The sequence below is a fragment of the Fulmarus glacialis genome, unplaced genomic scaffold, assembly GCF_000690835.1.
Source record: "Fulmarus glacialis isolate BGI_N327 unplaced genomic scaffold, ASM69083v1 scaffold16947, whole genome shotgun sequence".
NCBI lineage: Eukaryota > Metazoa > Chordata > Aves > Procellariiformes > Procellariidae > Fulmarus > Fulmarus glacialis.
In genome coordinates, this window is record NW_009224164.1 from 6,996 (window position 1) to 20,772 (window position 13,777).

Sequence of the window (13,777 nt, forward strand, 5' to 3'; positions counted from 1 at the left end):
CTTGGGCAACTGATTGTTGGCTCCATCTGCTCTCGGGATTTACTAGCTCTGGGTCTGATATGTGTGGATTGCACAGGTAGGAGGGGTCCTGGTGGTACATGCTTCTACCAAGGAGGTGCTGCAGAAACTCTCATTATCCTGAGCTATGCTCAGGAAGAGAATGTGAAGGCAAAGATTATCTAAATTCACTGCTAAGGGTTGCTTGTTCAGTTGCACTTCTTGCTTTATTTAGATTATGCTTACAAATCAGAGGTTGATAAAGATCTTGAGAGCAACAACTGACTACTTAATGCCTTTCCTCCCTAGTAACAAGTTACCAGTAAGCTAGATGTTTGCTATATGGACACAAGTCATGAAGGCTCTGAAACAGGACACTTCCTTTTTTTTTCTCCTCTTCTCTCCAGATTTCTGAGTCCCCTGAATATGCTTATTGGCGGTACTGTGGTGGTGCTGGTGTTCATGGGGTTTGTGTGGGTATCGCACAACAAGGATATACTCCGCAGACTGAAGAAGCAGTACCCAACCACGTTTGTAGTGGTCATCATGCTGTCTAGCTACTTCTTGATCTCCTATCTGGGAGATGTCATGGTGTTCATGTTTGGGATCACGCTTCCTCTCCTCTGTAAGTATTTTTCCTCTTCTCTGGGGGGCTAGCGGCATGTGACTTGAGCTTTCTCAAATAAGTCTGCAGAGTCTAAATTAGCTGTTGCCTTTACAACCTATGTTTAAAGGATCCCAAAACAAAACTGGGGGGAAGGGGACACACAAAACAGCACAAGCCATCTTTAATGTTATTATTAAATGGGTACCTGCGGTTACTTAAGCAGTCATCGAGACTTCATCTTCTTCCAGTGATGTCACCGCATTGGAGTATGTCTTAAGATGAATGCTACAAGAACTATGCATTCCTTGGGCATTAGCAATTAATAAGTGTGTTTCTGTCATGCAGTGATGTTTGTCCACGCTTCTCTGAGGCTCCGGAACATAAAGAACAAGCTGGAGAACAAGATGGAAGGAATAGGCTTGAAGAAGACCCCGATGGGCATCATACTGGATGCTCTAGAACAGCAAGAGGATAGTATCAACAAACTGGCTGACTACATATCTAAAGTGAAGGAGTAAGCAGCTGCAATGTGGCATTTTTACCTGTTGCAGGAGTGTAGTTGCTATTTACTATTGTTCAAGCTTGCTTTCGGTTTGTGTACAAAACAGGAAATGCATGTGGTACAGATTAATAGTTTCAGGATACAGGTATTCCGAGATCTTCAGGGCTCCTCTAAGAACCTAAGAGCAGCAACTTTTTTCTATTGTATAGCGAAATGTTCTGGTGTTTACACAAATACATACTAACTTAAATGTGTTTGCTTGTCTCTTCTGGGGGTAGAGGAGGATGAGGTGGAAACCTATGGAATGCAGTCTCTTAAACTGTCTTGTAGAAAATTTGTCTATTAAAAGTAACATCCCTTTCATCTCAGTTATACAAGATGGCAGTTTAGCCAGTTTATGCTGGGTAGCACCTTCAGGCTGGCAATGTTCAAGGTGAGCTAGAATGCATCAAAAGTAGGTATCTCTTGCATCCTCCAAATCCCTCACCTTGAGTGGTCTGTATTGAGACCACATTGCTAGCTTAACTGGCAAGCAGTAAAACTGTGCAATACTTGTAACGAATGTGGGTTCCTGTCCTCACCTCACATTCCTCCTTCAGCAGCTGGGAAACAGTCTAAATAGACCTAAGCATGAAGAATATATACGGCACTGTACCTCTGTCAGTTCCAGTAAAATGCACCTTTGTTCTTTCTGAAATCTTGATCTATAGAATCTGCTCCTCTCTGCCGGGGAGTCAAACTTCCTTGCAGACCAGCTAAACTATGGCCAAGTGTGGGAGGAAAAAAAGTTTTCAGATACGTTGGATGAACTAGGTTTCTACCCTATTGATGTTTTTACATACTGCTACATTAGGACTTACCTTCTTCTGCTTTAGTCTGTATAGGCTGTTTTGTAGATGGAGGTGTATGTGTGTTCTGGAGCGTGGGTCATCTTTTTCTTCTTAACCAAAATGCAAAGATATAAGTAAAACATGCATCTCACTGACTCTGTACTTCTGACACTCTTCAAAGGAATAAACTGGATTTCAGGTTTACAAGTAAAAGCAATAAATGTCAAGATACAGTTTTTGAAAACCCATTCCAAATTCATGAAGATATTTACCTGTAACAACTCCTGAAAGTGGTGTGTGGGATTCTTTTATATATTTTAACCTAACTGCCAGCTCTGATGGAATTATCTTGATAATAGCAGCTTACCAACAATAGGGGGGGAAAAAAGTTGTCCAGGTGACACTCCATTTCAAATATTCTTGCATTTCTCTTTTCTAACAAAGTAATTAATTTAACAAAAAAGTAAGGATCCTTAAAGTTGAAGCTTTTATGTAGCTTACCATGCTGTTTTCATAGTGGACCGTGTAGAAATCTGAACATGTCATTCCATTTAAGTGTTAAAGTGATCAGTATTTATTGAAAATGTCTGTATATTCCAGCTGAAGAGTCAATGGCCTGTTCCTCACTCGTAGCGCATGGTCTTTGTTTTTTGAAAACTGTTTCGACACTTAAAGAACGTAGTAGCCTATGACTTCATCATTACTGTAGAATTTTAAAAACTGCGCAGTTATGAAGAAAAATAAACTCCAGTGGTGATTACTGCGTACATTTATTTCAGGGTGGGAAAAGTGGCTGGAAATTTGAGCTTGTCTGTTTCTAAGGTTGGTGGAACTCCTCAGAGTGGTGGTGGGAGATCTGCTGTCACCCTGCAGCTCGTGCCGCAAGCCCATGCTTGTGATGAGCTGCTGCCTTTGTGTGCTCTGTATCTGCTTTAGTTTTTTTGAGGCATGAGGGACCTCTGAGCTGCAGGAATGTTACGGCCTTGCTCTTGCATCCTTACAAAGGCTTCTCTACAGAGGTGGAGTACTTAAGCATTTGTTCATGCTGTTTCAATCTCTTATATAACTCCACTTTACTTAACTGGGATTTTAAATTTCTTTTAATTACCTGGGAGGGATTTCTGCTTCTAAGCTTACTGGGATCTATGCCTTCAGCAGGGCTAGGAAGTTAACTCTACTGCAGTCAAACTAATGTGGCCTCTGTATCTGGCTGCTATGTCTTAGGCAATACATCAACTTTCCCAAGTCTGAGAAGGAGCTTTACAAGTCTGGAAGATGAAGATTTCAAAGACACCAGGTGAGAGATACAAAAAGGACAAGGATAAATGAAAACTTGATGATAGTGGAGACTACCTTGGATTCAAAGAGGTCCTGGACATTGCTGATACTACAGGACTATTATAATAAATGTGGGAAGGGGGAGCAGGGTGGGACTGGGATTTAGCTGCCAGAGGAAGGTTGCTAAGAGTTACAGGCAGGAGCAAGGAGAAACACCTGAAGGAAATCCTGGCCAGGAGCTGTAAAGCTGTGCTTTTTGAGCAAGTGTATCAGCCACAGGAAGGTAGGGGAGCTGCAAGTTAGCAAAGGGAAAGGCTTTGTTCTTTCCCTATGCCTAATAGCTTTAAATGGCTTTTCTTAAAAAAAAAAACACCACCAAAACAAAAAGCCCCAAAACAACTGGTCTCTTGTGGATGTATTCCACAGAGTATGACTTACCTGTAGCTGCTTTACAAAAAGGCTTGCAGCAAAAACATCTAATTATTAAAAACATCTAATGATTAAAAAAGGGGAGGAGAAAAAATTTCACAAAAATATTAAGGGAAAACTAAGTTGTGTATATGCAGGTTTAAACCAATCATATCCAGCCCTGCGGGGGATGAGACATGCTATTCACACCCCATACTAGGAGGAATGATGAGTTTCTTAAACCCCTGGCAAAGAGAGGGGTAAGGCTCATCCTTCTGCCACTTAAGAGTGGCATGGAGAGACACCTGAAAGGGCATTTCAGTGTGCTCCAAGGTGGCTGTAATTAAGGATTACATGATGGACAGAGGTGAATCATGGGGAATGAAGATTACAGCTCTCAAAACAGAGCATGGCATCATCTTTTGTATGCTGATCAGGTACGGTACTAACTAAACTATGTTCTGCAATAGAGGTAGCTTGAAACCATCAAGCCACGGTGTTTGATGTACCAGAGCAGTCTTTCTGTTCTGTGAGTGTCTCGTTAGCCACGGAAGTGCTGCACACATCTTACAGAGAGCGCTTTATTTCATTTCTGTTTCCTTAGCCTAAAAAATGAAGCTGTATACATGGAAACCAAATACATTTCTCATGGACGAGAATAATAAAGGAGCATGTGTGTGAAAAGAAAGATAAGATAAAGCACAGCATGTTGCTGCAGAATCTGGCAGCAGAAGGACAACGTAGAAGCAAAATAGTTTGCTGACAAACTCGAAAGACAAGGTTATTGATGCCTCTGAGAAAATACTCCCACAGCAAACTGGAGCCTCAAATCCACTTGGCAGACAGATGGCACTGGGCTTGTTTGATACCTGATGGAAAAGCTTAGCGCTGACTTTTCCCATGCCAGCCGTTTTCACCACACTTATAAAAGCGTGTATCGCAAGCTTTGTTCCCAAAGAGTCATATATACCACCTGGGTTCTGCAGAAAACATCTGCTGAAACAGTTGTAAGCAAAACTTGAATAGTCTTTATTCCAAGTTGTTTTCTTTGGGTCAGTCTGGTCTCTCACTCCAGCTGCTTTGGCAATGGCACCTGGACAAGGACAGTAAGTATTAGGAGGAGAAAATTTCTCAGTCTTATTTCCCAAACCCACTTAGTTTAATACAAACCTTCAGAAACTGTAAAAAGATCAAAAACACAACAGCTGGGAGCTCTGGTTGGGAATTTCTTTTGTTTGTAATTCCCCACCTGCTGTTTGCAATTCTTAATGGCTAGGAAATCAATTTGCAAGCAATGAGTCCCACCACGGAGCGAACAAACATGCAGCTCGGCTCACGCAATAAAACGCGATTTTAGAGATGAAGCTGAGGATATCGAGGTAAATAAGGAGTTACCAAGATCACACAGGCAGGTGAGAATAAAACCCTAATGCCCCAAATCCAAGCCCTTTGGCCCAATGACAGAGGACCAAAAAAAAAACCCCAAAAAAACAAACAAAAAACAACCCCAAAACCCCAACACATGTGTCCCTTGCTTCACCTTTCCGTGGGCTGTGATAGCAATTGTTACCCATATGGCCCATTTAGGGTGAACCACGAATTGATCCCTCTGCCCCAAACCCCAGAGCCCTCATTTATATAAACCTCCCCAGGATTTGGGAGGAATGGCTGGGGGTCACTATCGCTCCCCGGCCCCCGCCAGCACCCAGGTTTCTTAACCATTGCTGTGCAAAGTGAGGGCTGCACCCAGCAGAGCCCCGGCACCATCATCCTCCATCTTTCCGAGAGGAGGGGAGGCAGCAGATCCCACAGCAATGACAGACCAACCTGCCATCACAAGCACCATCTTGGTGCATACGGATAAACCGTGACCTTTACAAGAGCAGGTCTTGTCGTCTTAGACATGACACCTAAATGCAAGACCTAAACTGGCCTAGAAAGGCCAGAAGTGCCCTGAGGAGAGGCCCTGGCTGCAGCCAAGTCAGCCTGGCCAGCAGAAACCGCAGCCCCAAATCTTGGTTTGGGGGCAGAATGTTCACGTTAAACCTGGACCAGGGTCACCGCAGGACCTGCCCCTGACAAAATTTCAGGACAAACTACTACAAGAAGGACATTGAGGGTGGAGCGTGTCCAGAGAAGGGCAACGAAGCTGGTGAAGGGCCTGGAGCACAAGTCTGATGAGGAGCGGCTGAGGGAACTGGGGCTGTTTAGCCTGGAGAAGAGGAGGCTGAGGGGAGACCTCATCGCGCTCTACAACTACCTGAAAGGAGGTTGTAGCGAGGTGGGGGTTGGTCTCTTCTCCCAAGTAACAGCGATAGGACGAGAGGAAATGGCCTCAAGTTGCGCCAAGGGAGGTTTAGACTGGACATTAGGAAAAATTTCTTTACTGAAAGAGTGGTCAGGCCTTGGACCAGGCTGCCCAGGGAAGTGGTGGAGTCACCATCCCTGGAAGTATTTAAAAGACGTGTAGATGAGGCGCTTAGGGACATGGTTTAGTGGGCACGGTGGTGTTGGGTTGACGGTTGGACTTGATGACCTTAGCGGTCTTTTCCAACCTTAATGATTCTATGATTCTATGATTCTATGAAAAGTAATACGTGTTGCTCTCCTGAAGCAAACATCTTATAATAGCATTTGCCTATCGTAACTAATACGCTTTACTAGTATGCTAATGTTGAGTTTCTGTGGTTTTGTTTACCTCCTGAGTGAATTTCCTTTCTTTCACCTGTACGGATGCAGACAGGGATGTGTGAGGCTGCAGCCTCGGCGCTTGCTGTCATTTCCCTGTGCAAGCTGTACCTCAGTGCTGCCAGGGGAAACAACCACCTGCATCCCTGGAACGGCAGCCTGATGCGAAACGATATGCGGGTGTGTTTGCAAGCCCCACCAAATGGCCGACGTTTCGAACGACAGCTCCAGAGCACGCTGGGTGACTGCGATTCCCTCCTGTCGTGGCCACCCCTAGGCACTTACCGGTTTAAGATAAGCGACGTTACTCTGACGAATGTCGTTTAGTAGCTGATCTCTCGGAGTTATTTCGACGAGGGGAGGTGGCCTTCTCCTGGGAACTGGTTTAAGCGTTTTGATGACGTCCTTGAGGTTGGTTTTCTCGGCGGGTTCCACGTACTCCGGCACGGCGGGTTTGCGCTGAATCTTCTTCAGCTTGACCACTCGGAAGCTGACGGGGTTCTCTCTGCACGGCTGCTCGGGGGGCGGCTGCCTCGCACTCTCCTGCCTTTTGCTCAGAGACACAGCCGCGGGGACGGGTGGTTTCGGGGCCTGCGGGAGTTCGTGCATCCTCGGCTGGGGCAGCGGTCCCCCCAGCATTTCCCACATCCCGGGAGGCAACCCAAGTCCATTTTCCAGCATTGCTATCAACTCCCTCTGCTCTTTCATTTGCTGTTGCCTTTGCTCCTCTTGCCTCTTTTGCCTCTGCTTGTCCAAGTTTCTGCTGAGCAGGTTGGTCACCACCATCCTGGGCCCCGGCAGTTCGAAGTGGTACCCCATTTTAAGGAGGGTGACGTTGGCTTTCAGCAGCCTGGCGATCTCCATTTCTGCCTGGTGGCCCAGCATGCTCCGCTGGTTGTGAAAGCGGAGCTCCGTCAGCGTCTCGTTGTACTGCAGGCATCTCATGATAGCAACGATCCCTTTGCCAGAGATGAAGTTGGAATCGATGTTCAACGTGGTGATGCTCCTGTTCTCCCGCAGCATGTTAGCCAGCGCGAACGCCACGTTGTCGTCGGCCCCCACGTTGGCCAAGCTGAACGTTTTTACGTTCTTATTCTTTTTCATGGCATTGACAAAGTCTATCAGCATTTCTTTGGGGACGTTCTCTATGTTGTTCAGGTTGAGCTCTTTCACGTCTGGGTTGTTTTTTCGGACTTTCTCCAAACTCTCTTCTAGGTTAGTTTGATTTCCTGAAGGCCTGGCGCTTAGCTTCATGAAGCTGGTATCCAGTGCTAACTTTTTGGGGATGTTTAATTTCGATATCTTCTTTTCATTTTCATTTGGATTTTGTGTGATTTCTCTTGATTCTGTGCCTGGTTTCTTACCTATCTGATCGCTGATACGGTTCTCATTGGTGTAAGTCTCCTTTGTTTCCAATTCAGTCTCATCTTCCTCTTCCTCCTCTTCTTCGTCATCTTCCTCTTCCTCCTCTTCTTCTTCTTCCTCATCCTCCTCCTCTCTCCCTTTATTGCTTCCACCTTTGTTTGTCTCCCCAAATTGTGTTCCTGAGTTGGACAAGTGCTCATTTTTGTAATGTCTCTCTTTCTCCTCTGCTCCCGGCACCCTCCGGCCGGCTGCCTCGCCGCTGCCGCCAGCCTCTCCTTCCGTCTCCTCCGCAGCACTTCTCTGAGGAAGACAAAACCTCACAGCTGAAATAATTGAACACAGTTTTGTTACATTAACTTTCTGCTCAAATAAACACGTAGTAGCTGGATTTAGATACCTCTATGCCCATAAGTTATAGAATAATCCTTAAAAGTGTCAATGCCTGTAAGTCAGGGCTGTGCTGGCTTGCTTGGGAACGCAGGAATGATTGCTCTTAAAGTGGCTGCAAACCAGTTTCTCATCTTTGCCTATTAAATCAAATCCTGACAATTAAATCCTGTACATATTTAATGCCATGTTAAGGTGGTCCTTGAACCCTTCTGGGGGTAACAGTCTCTGATCCAAAGTCTGTTTCTGGATTTTGTGTAATTTTTATCATTTCCTTGACAAGAGAGACAGTTTGTTTCATGCCACAAACCATTGGAAATCAGTGTTAACCACTGACTGTTTGCTCAGCCCGGGGAGGAGTGAAGAGGGGACATCGTAACAACAGTGGAGTCACCCAGCATATGAGAAAACAAGGCCGCCTGCTCTGGTACCTGCAAGGGCATCACAGCTAAGGAAGCACATCGATGAAGATGAAACAAAATATTAGCTCAGTTTTATTTTGAGTCCAGAGATAGGAAACTTGACTTTGCACACAGGTGTTGCAAGGCAGTGGGGCTTCTAGCATCAAAATAAAATTAGTTGCAAACTTCCGCCATCTCTAGAGACCCTCCTAGCTGGGATTTTTATTTCAAGCATCTTTTTGCAGTGGGTCCTCCATCACTGAGAAATGCTAATAAGGCGCTAATAAAGATGAAGGTATTTTCCTAAAAGATTTGCACTAGTTCAGGCAGAGCAGTGTCATGGCTTGTGCTTCACCAAAAGTCAGACAAAATGGTGCAAAGCCACTCCTGCCCTCGGGGCAGTGGTTCCTATTTGCTGTGGAGTGGATGGATTTAGTACGGGATCACCCGACCAGTTGTGAATGCAGCAGACAACTCTACGCTCAAATTCTGGATTTAACCTCGGAAGTGTTAAAGATTGTTTCTTTGAGGGTAAGAGGGAGGGAAAACCCCACAGATTTCCCCCCCTTTCCAGAGGCAGCCCATGAAACCTGCCCTGGGATGTCCGTGATGTACTGTGCTGTTGTGTATTAGCAAAAACATTAGTGTTTAAAAAAAAAAACAAAACCAGTTATCTCAAATTCGCTTGGATTCAGGTATGGATTTGTTTCATCTGGCCAAGTTTCCATTCTGTTAACCTATTTTTAAGTGTGGCCCTCATCCTGAAAATTATCTAAGTATGACCTTAACTTTATTTCAAAGTCATAGAGATAGTAGAATAAATTTAAGTACTGTATTGAAAAGGATTGGACTAGCTCATGGAGTTTGCATGCTTGGGCGTTAGTGAACGTTTCACATTGTTAAAATGCAGTGGTTTTGGGTTTTGTCCAGTGTGACATTAAATTCTGTCAATTAATTAGTTTAATACATATTATTAATGTAGTCTTCTATGGAAAAGCAGTATGGTGGTGTTCCATATGCAAAGTCAAACAAATTTGAGTTACATCCTCCAAACTGATTTTATGACCATTTCTCAGTGGTTTGCTTTACTGAAACAGAATTAGGATTTTCTTATATTAAAAAGCTTAAGTAAATATTTAGGAAAAGCAATTAAAAAATTACTAACCCTGAAGTCAGTCCAAGCTGGATCCTGACATTGCTGAGGCTTTTAGGATTAATTTAAATTTGTTTGTACCGTACCTTACGTAAGGGACGGAAGCAGAGGCAGGTTAAGGTATTAAAGCTATAAAACAAATCCCACAGCAGATGCATAATAAATATTTGTGATTTTTTGCTTGTTACCTCAGAGGGCAAGAGGGTGACGGGAACTCTCTCGTCCTCGAGCATGCGTCTAGATGCCTTCTGCCAGTACAGGTAGTCAACCAGGGACCTGTGGTCGAAGCTGCCCGTGGGGGGTTTCTCCGTCTGATCCCTCTGTATCATCCCAGTTGGGACTTCGGGGTCTGGGGCCATGACTTCCATCTCACACTGCAGCTCCTTCAGCTCCTCGGGGGACAGGTTTGCCAGGATTTCATCTTCATCAATGTCCTCAGGACACATGTCCTCGTCAGAGTTTTGGCTGAGTTCAGACATGTTCTTTCTTCTCTCCTTCCTCTATTACTTTTTAAGCCAAAAGAGAAAGATAAATTTGAAAAGATTTTTTTTTTCCCCCCTTCACTAGCAGTCGTTCATTCGGTTAAATCAACAACTTCATGTTTTGGTCATGAGCTGTGGCAGCTCTCAGTCTCAGTGCGGGAGACAGACCGTGCAGCTAAGTCTATATTAAGCTGCACTTGGCTGGATAAAGAGAATTTATGGCGATGCTGCCATGCTCCATTTTCAGCAACCTGTCAGCTGTGCAAACCCTTCTGACATTTCAGTGCAGCTGGTGCGTCCCCCATTGAGTAAGGCAGGAGACGGCCATTTTCTAGAGCATTCCTGGGGCACCACGCCTTTCAGTGCTTCACCCCGTGCTCGAATCGCCGAGGTGGCTGGAGTGACTTTAATGGTACCTGGGAGGTGTGCAGGTGAAATTCTGCACCGTGGGAAGAGGCAGCACAAGGTCTCTGTATCCACACTGTCTCAGATCTCTCAAAAGGGCCGGGGGCTGCAGGCTCTTCGCTGCCTTTCGCCAGGTCTAAACCCTGACTGAATATCGCAGGTGGTTTTGGTGCGAGTGCAGCCATCGCACAACTGATGAGCTCTCCCAAACGCCAGACCCTGGTTAAGGTAAAATCCTCCAAGATGGGAAAAAGGCAGGTGAACAGTTGGTACAACACCCACCTTGTGCTCGGGGACAGGGGTCCTTGCGGGGACGGGCACCAGCCCTTTGAACCAGCCCGAGCAGTCCCATAGGGAGCATTTCCCCATCGCGTTTCCCTGCTCCCATCCAGTCTGCCTGGGGACAATGCCAATTCCCTGTTTCTTGACTGGCCTGTCTCTATCATGGACATTATTTGCACCGTCAACAGATCTTGGCTGACAGTTCACCTCAGGTTCATCCTTCTCCTACTTTTTACCATTTTTTTTTTTTTACAGAATTAATAAGCAACTACAAAGATTTACCTTGCTAATATTAGTAGAACTGATGTAACTATAGAAGATTACTTGAAATCCTTTTTTTCATTAGGTGCCCATTCCAGCTAAGAAGTACCTCCTTCTTTGTTCAGAATATTTTATAGGCTTCTAAATTTACACGGCAAACCAGAAAGCCGTAGCTCCAACACCACTGTGCTCATGGCTGCTTTGTAAAAGCGAAGTAGCATGTGCGGGTAATTTTTCCACTACAGTGCAATTTCAGTACACCGCAGTTTAAATTAGGAAGATTCGTTGGATTAGGAAGATTTCCTCTCATAATTTCAAATATTCTTTGCAGGGGGTATTGAATCAAATCCTCTTGCAACTGTGAATGCATCTTTCATAGGAAAGAAACCACAGACAAGAGGCTGTGAAACCAAGCCCCACCAATTTTTAAGCCATATTTCTCGTTACAGTCTCAACCACGCTTTGCTGGAGTCTACGAGCAGCAAAATAGTCTCTGCGTGACGATGGTCTCTCTTTGCTGTGTTTTGTAACATGAATCATGGTGTTCAAAGCCCTGTTAACCTCTATTAAAGAGCCATTATCCGAACGTCCTCATTTAATTAATGCTGTTACACAGGGGGGAAGAGGGCAAACATTTAAGAATGAAATAAGTCGTAAAGGAAAAAATAACAAAAACCCGAGCCAAGAACGTAACGGCTCCGTTTGCCCCTTTGGTATTTCAGGGGACATCCTTATTTTATATTATGCAGTAGCAAGCACAACAGCAGACCCACACATCAATCTATCTGGTCTAGCAGTTTTAACCCCCAGTGACTGCTGTCCATAATAGAGTCCATAAATGGTTTCCTGATGTTATCAAATAAATCAGTGCTCTTTGGTAGCTGGTATGTTATTCTCCCAAACGATGCTGTTTGGGTCACAGAAGCTGCCTATTCAGTGGTTACTTATCACTTGCTAATTTCTTGACTGTAAATAAAGCCCCTGGCCACCTTCTTGTATTTCCATGATCTTCAGCCAGGCCATCTTGGGCCACGGTCTTGTCAGATCTGCTAAGTTAAGTAGGGTCAAACCCATGAAGTCTTTGAGAAGGAAAACAGGGATACTGAGAATACTATCAGGTATTTGAAAAGCAAGTTTTCTTCTAATTAGAAATATATCACTTGTCAATAGCACAATTAGGAAACACTATACTTCTGGGAGCGATGCCTTCTCCGTCAGATGCAGAGCGAAGGGCTGCCTGGTGACACGTCTCCCAGTGACACAGGTGCTAATCCCACAGATTTCCAAGGTGAGTATCACATTTTGCCTACTTTAGGTCTCTCCTCCATAAATTACCTCGAGTTCAGGATTCACTTCCTTTTCCAAGGCGTCGCTTAGTGTTTTGCTGTGCTGGAAACGGCACGTTAAGGCAACAAACGACACCCTCCAGGCTGGGGACGCGCTCACGGCCAAATCTAGAAGTCTTTTCCAAGGCAAAACTCCCATCTTCTTCCCGATAACATTTGCGGGTATTGCCCTTGGAGCTTTCCAAAATAATCCCTCATTCCTCAACCTTCATTAAGACAGGAAAGCCACTTCCATCGGTAGCACTTGCTATTTTCACGCCAATTTGACACTTGCTCAGGAATCCCCGGACTAATAAGCTGCTGGACGAGGTGCTCTGTTACCAAAGGGCAGAGAGCTGTGCCAGCGGTTACGCTCAAAGCAGAAGCAGGAGACAAGAGGTACCTGCAGCAATCACAAAGCGATCCCTACGGGTAGCAGCTCAAAATTCATGCTGAGTAGGTACTTAACAAATGTTAAATAAAAGCGCTTTAGGAACAAACTGACAGCAGAAAAGTTCTGCCCTCGGTAATGAACAATTCATACTTATTGCTCACTGTTTCTAAGGCAGGTACTCACGTATGGATGAACCCCTGCATGAAACCCAGCACGCTCCCGTGCCTCGTTTCACTTCATTGATTTTTCTCATTTGTGCATTTCCGTCAAAACTTCCAACCTATCTCTCTTGAAAGCAAAAAGGTTGACAAGTTTTTAACTCAAATATCAAGAGGGGCCGACCCCTGTGTCACCATTTGACATGAAGCAGCCATCAAACCATGCTTCAAGTGCCTAAAACGTGTTCTATTTTTGAGGTAATTGATGGGACACATGTTGATGCCAAACGCTTGAGAGCAATTTCTATAATGTTGACTTTCTTTTTTTTTTTTCTTCTAAAACCCACACATTTATTCCCCTCTATTACCAATCCATTGCATTTCCAAGTGCCGAGGCATTAACTGGAACAAGTCGGAGAATGTGCCTGGGTAACATTACCTTGCATCGCTTTTAAGAAACTCGTAGGCTTGATGGGGCAGTCTAAAATTGACAAACAGTAGCATAGACCAAGCATGTCCAGCAACGCAGTGTAACGCAATACGGGGATTATAAAGGGTCAGATGATGGGATCTTAACAATAACAACCACTAAGTAACGAGAGCAATCATAGAGAGACACCCTGTGGGAAAAACACCAGGGATCACCTTGGGGGAAAAAAAAAACCCCCCACAAACCAACCACACCTCCAAACGTACAGATATAAATATACCAGATTAAGTTTGTTGCTTAAATAGCATAAGGACATCTGACTTTTGAAGTATTTGCCCAAGTTGCTTAACAGGGAGCTGCAAGGTCAAGCCCCTGTGCGAAGCGGCAGGCGCGGCGGTGGCTGGCGTGGGGACGGACGGAGCAG

General features: G+C 44.8%; 2 protein-coding genes across 2 annotated transcripts; one reads left to right on the forward strand and one right to left on the reverse strand.

Moving 5' to 3' along the window:
- The first annotated feature begins 403 nt into the window (after positions 1-403).
- On the forward strand, positions 404-1,358 carry ARL6IP5 (ADP-ribosylation factor-like 6 interacting protein 5). The gene is made up of 2 exons (XM_009582076.1): positions 404-622; positions 950-1,358. The coding sequence occupies exons 1-2, from the start codon at positions 424-426 to the stop codon at positions 1,120-1,122; spliced, it is 372 nt and encodes a 123-aa protein (XP_009580371.1). The 5' UTR covers positions 404-423; the 3' UTR covers positions 1,123-1,358.
- A 3,330-nt stretch (positions 1,359-4,688) lies between these two features.
- On the reverse strand, positions 4,689-10,095 carry LMOD3 (leiomodin 3 (fetal)). The gene is made up of 3 exons (XM_009582077.1): positions 9,805-10,095; positions 6,596-7,975; positions 4,689-4,715 (listed from the first exon to the last, which is right to left on the reverse strand). Exons 1-3 carry the CDS (start codon positions 10,093-10,095, stop codon positions 4,689-4,691), a joined length of 1,698 nt encoding a protein of 565 aa, XP_009580372.1.
- Between the last annotated feature and the right edge of the window lie 3,682 nt (positions 10,096-13,777).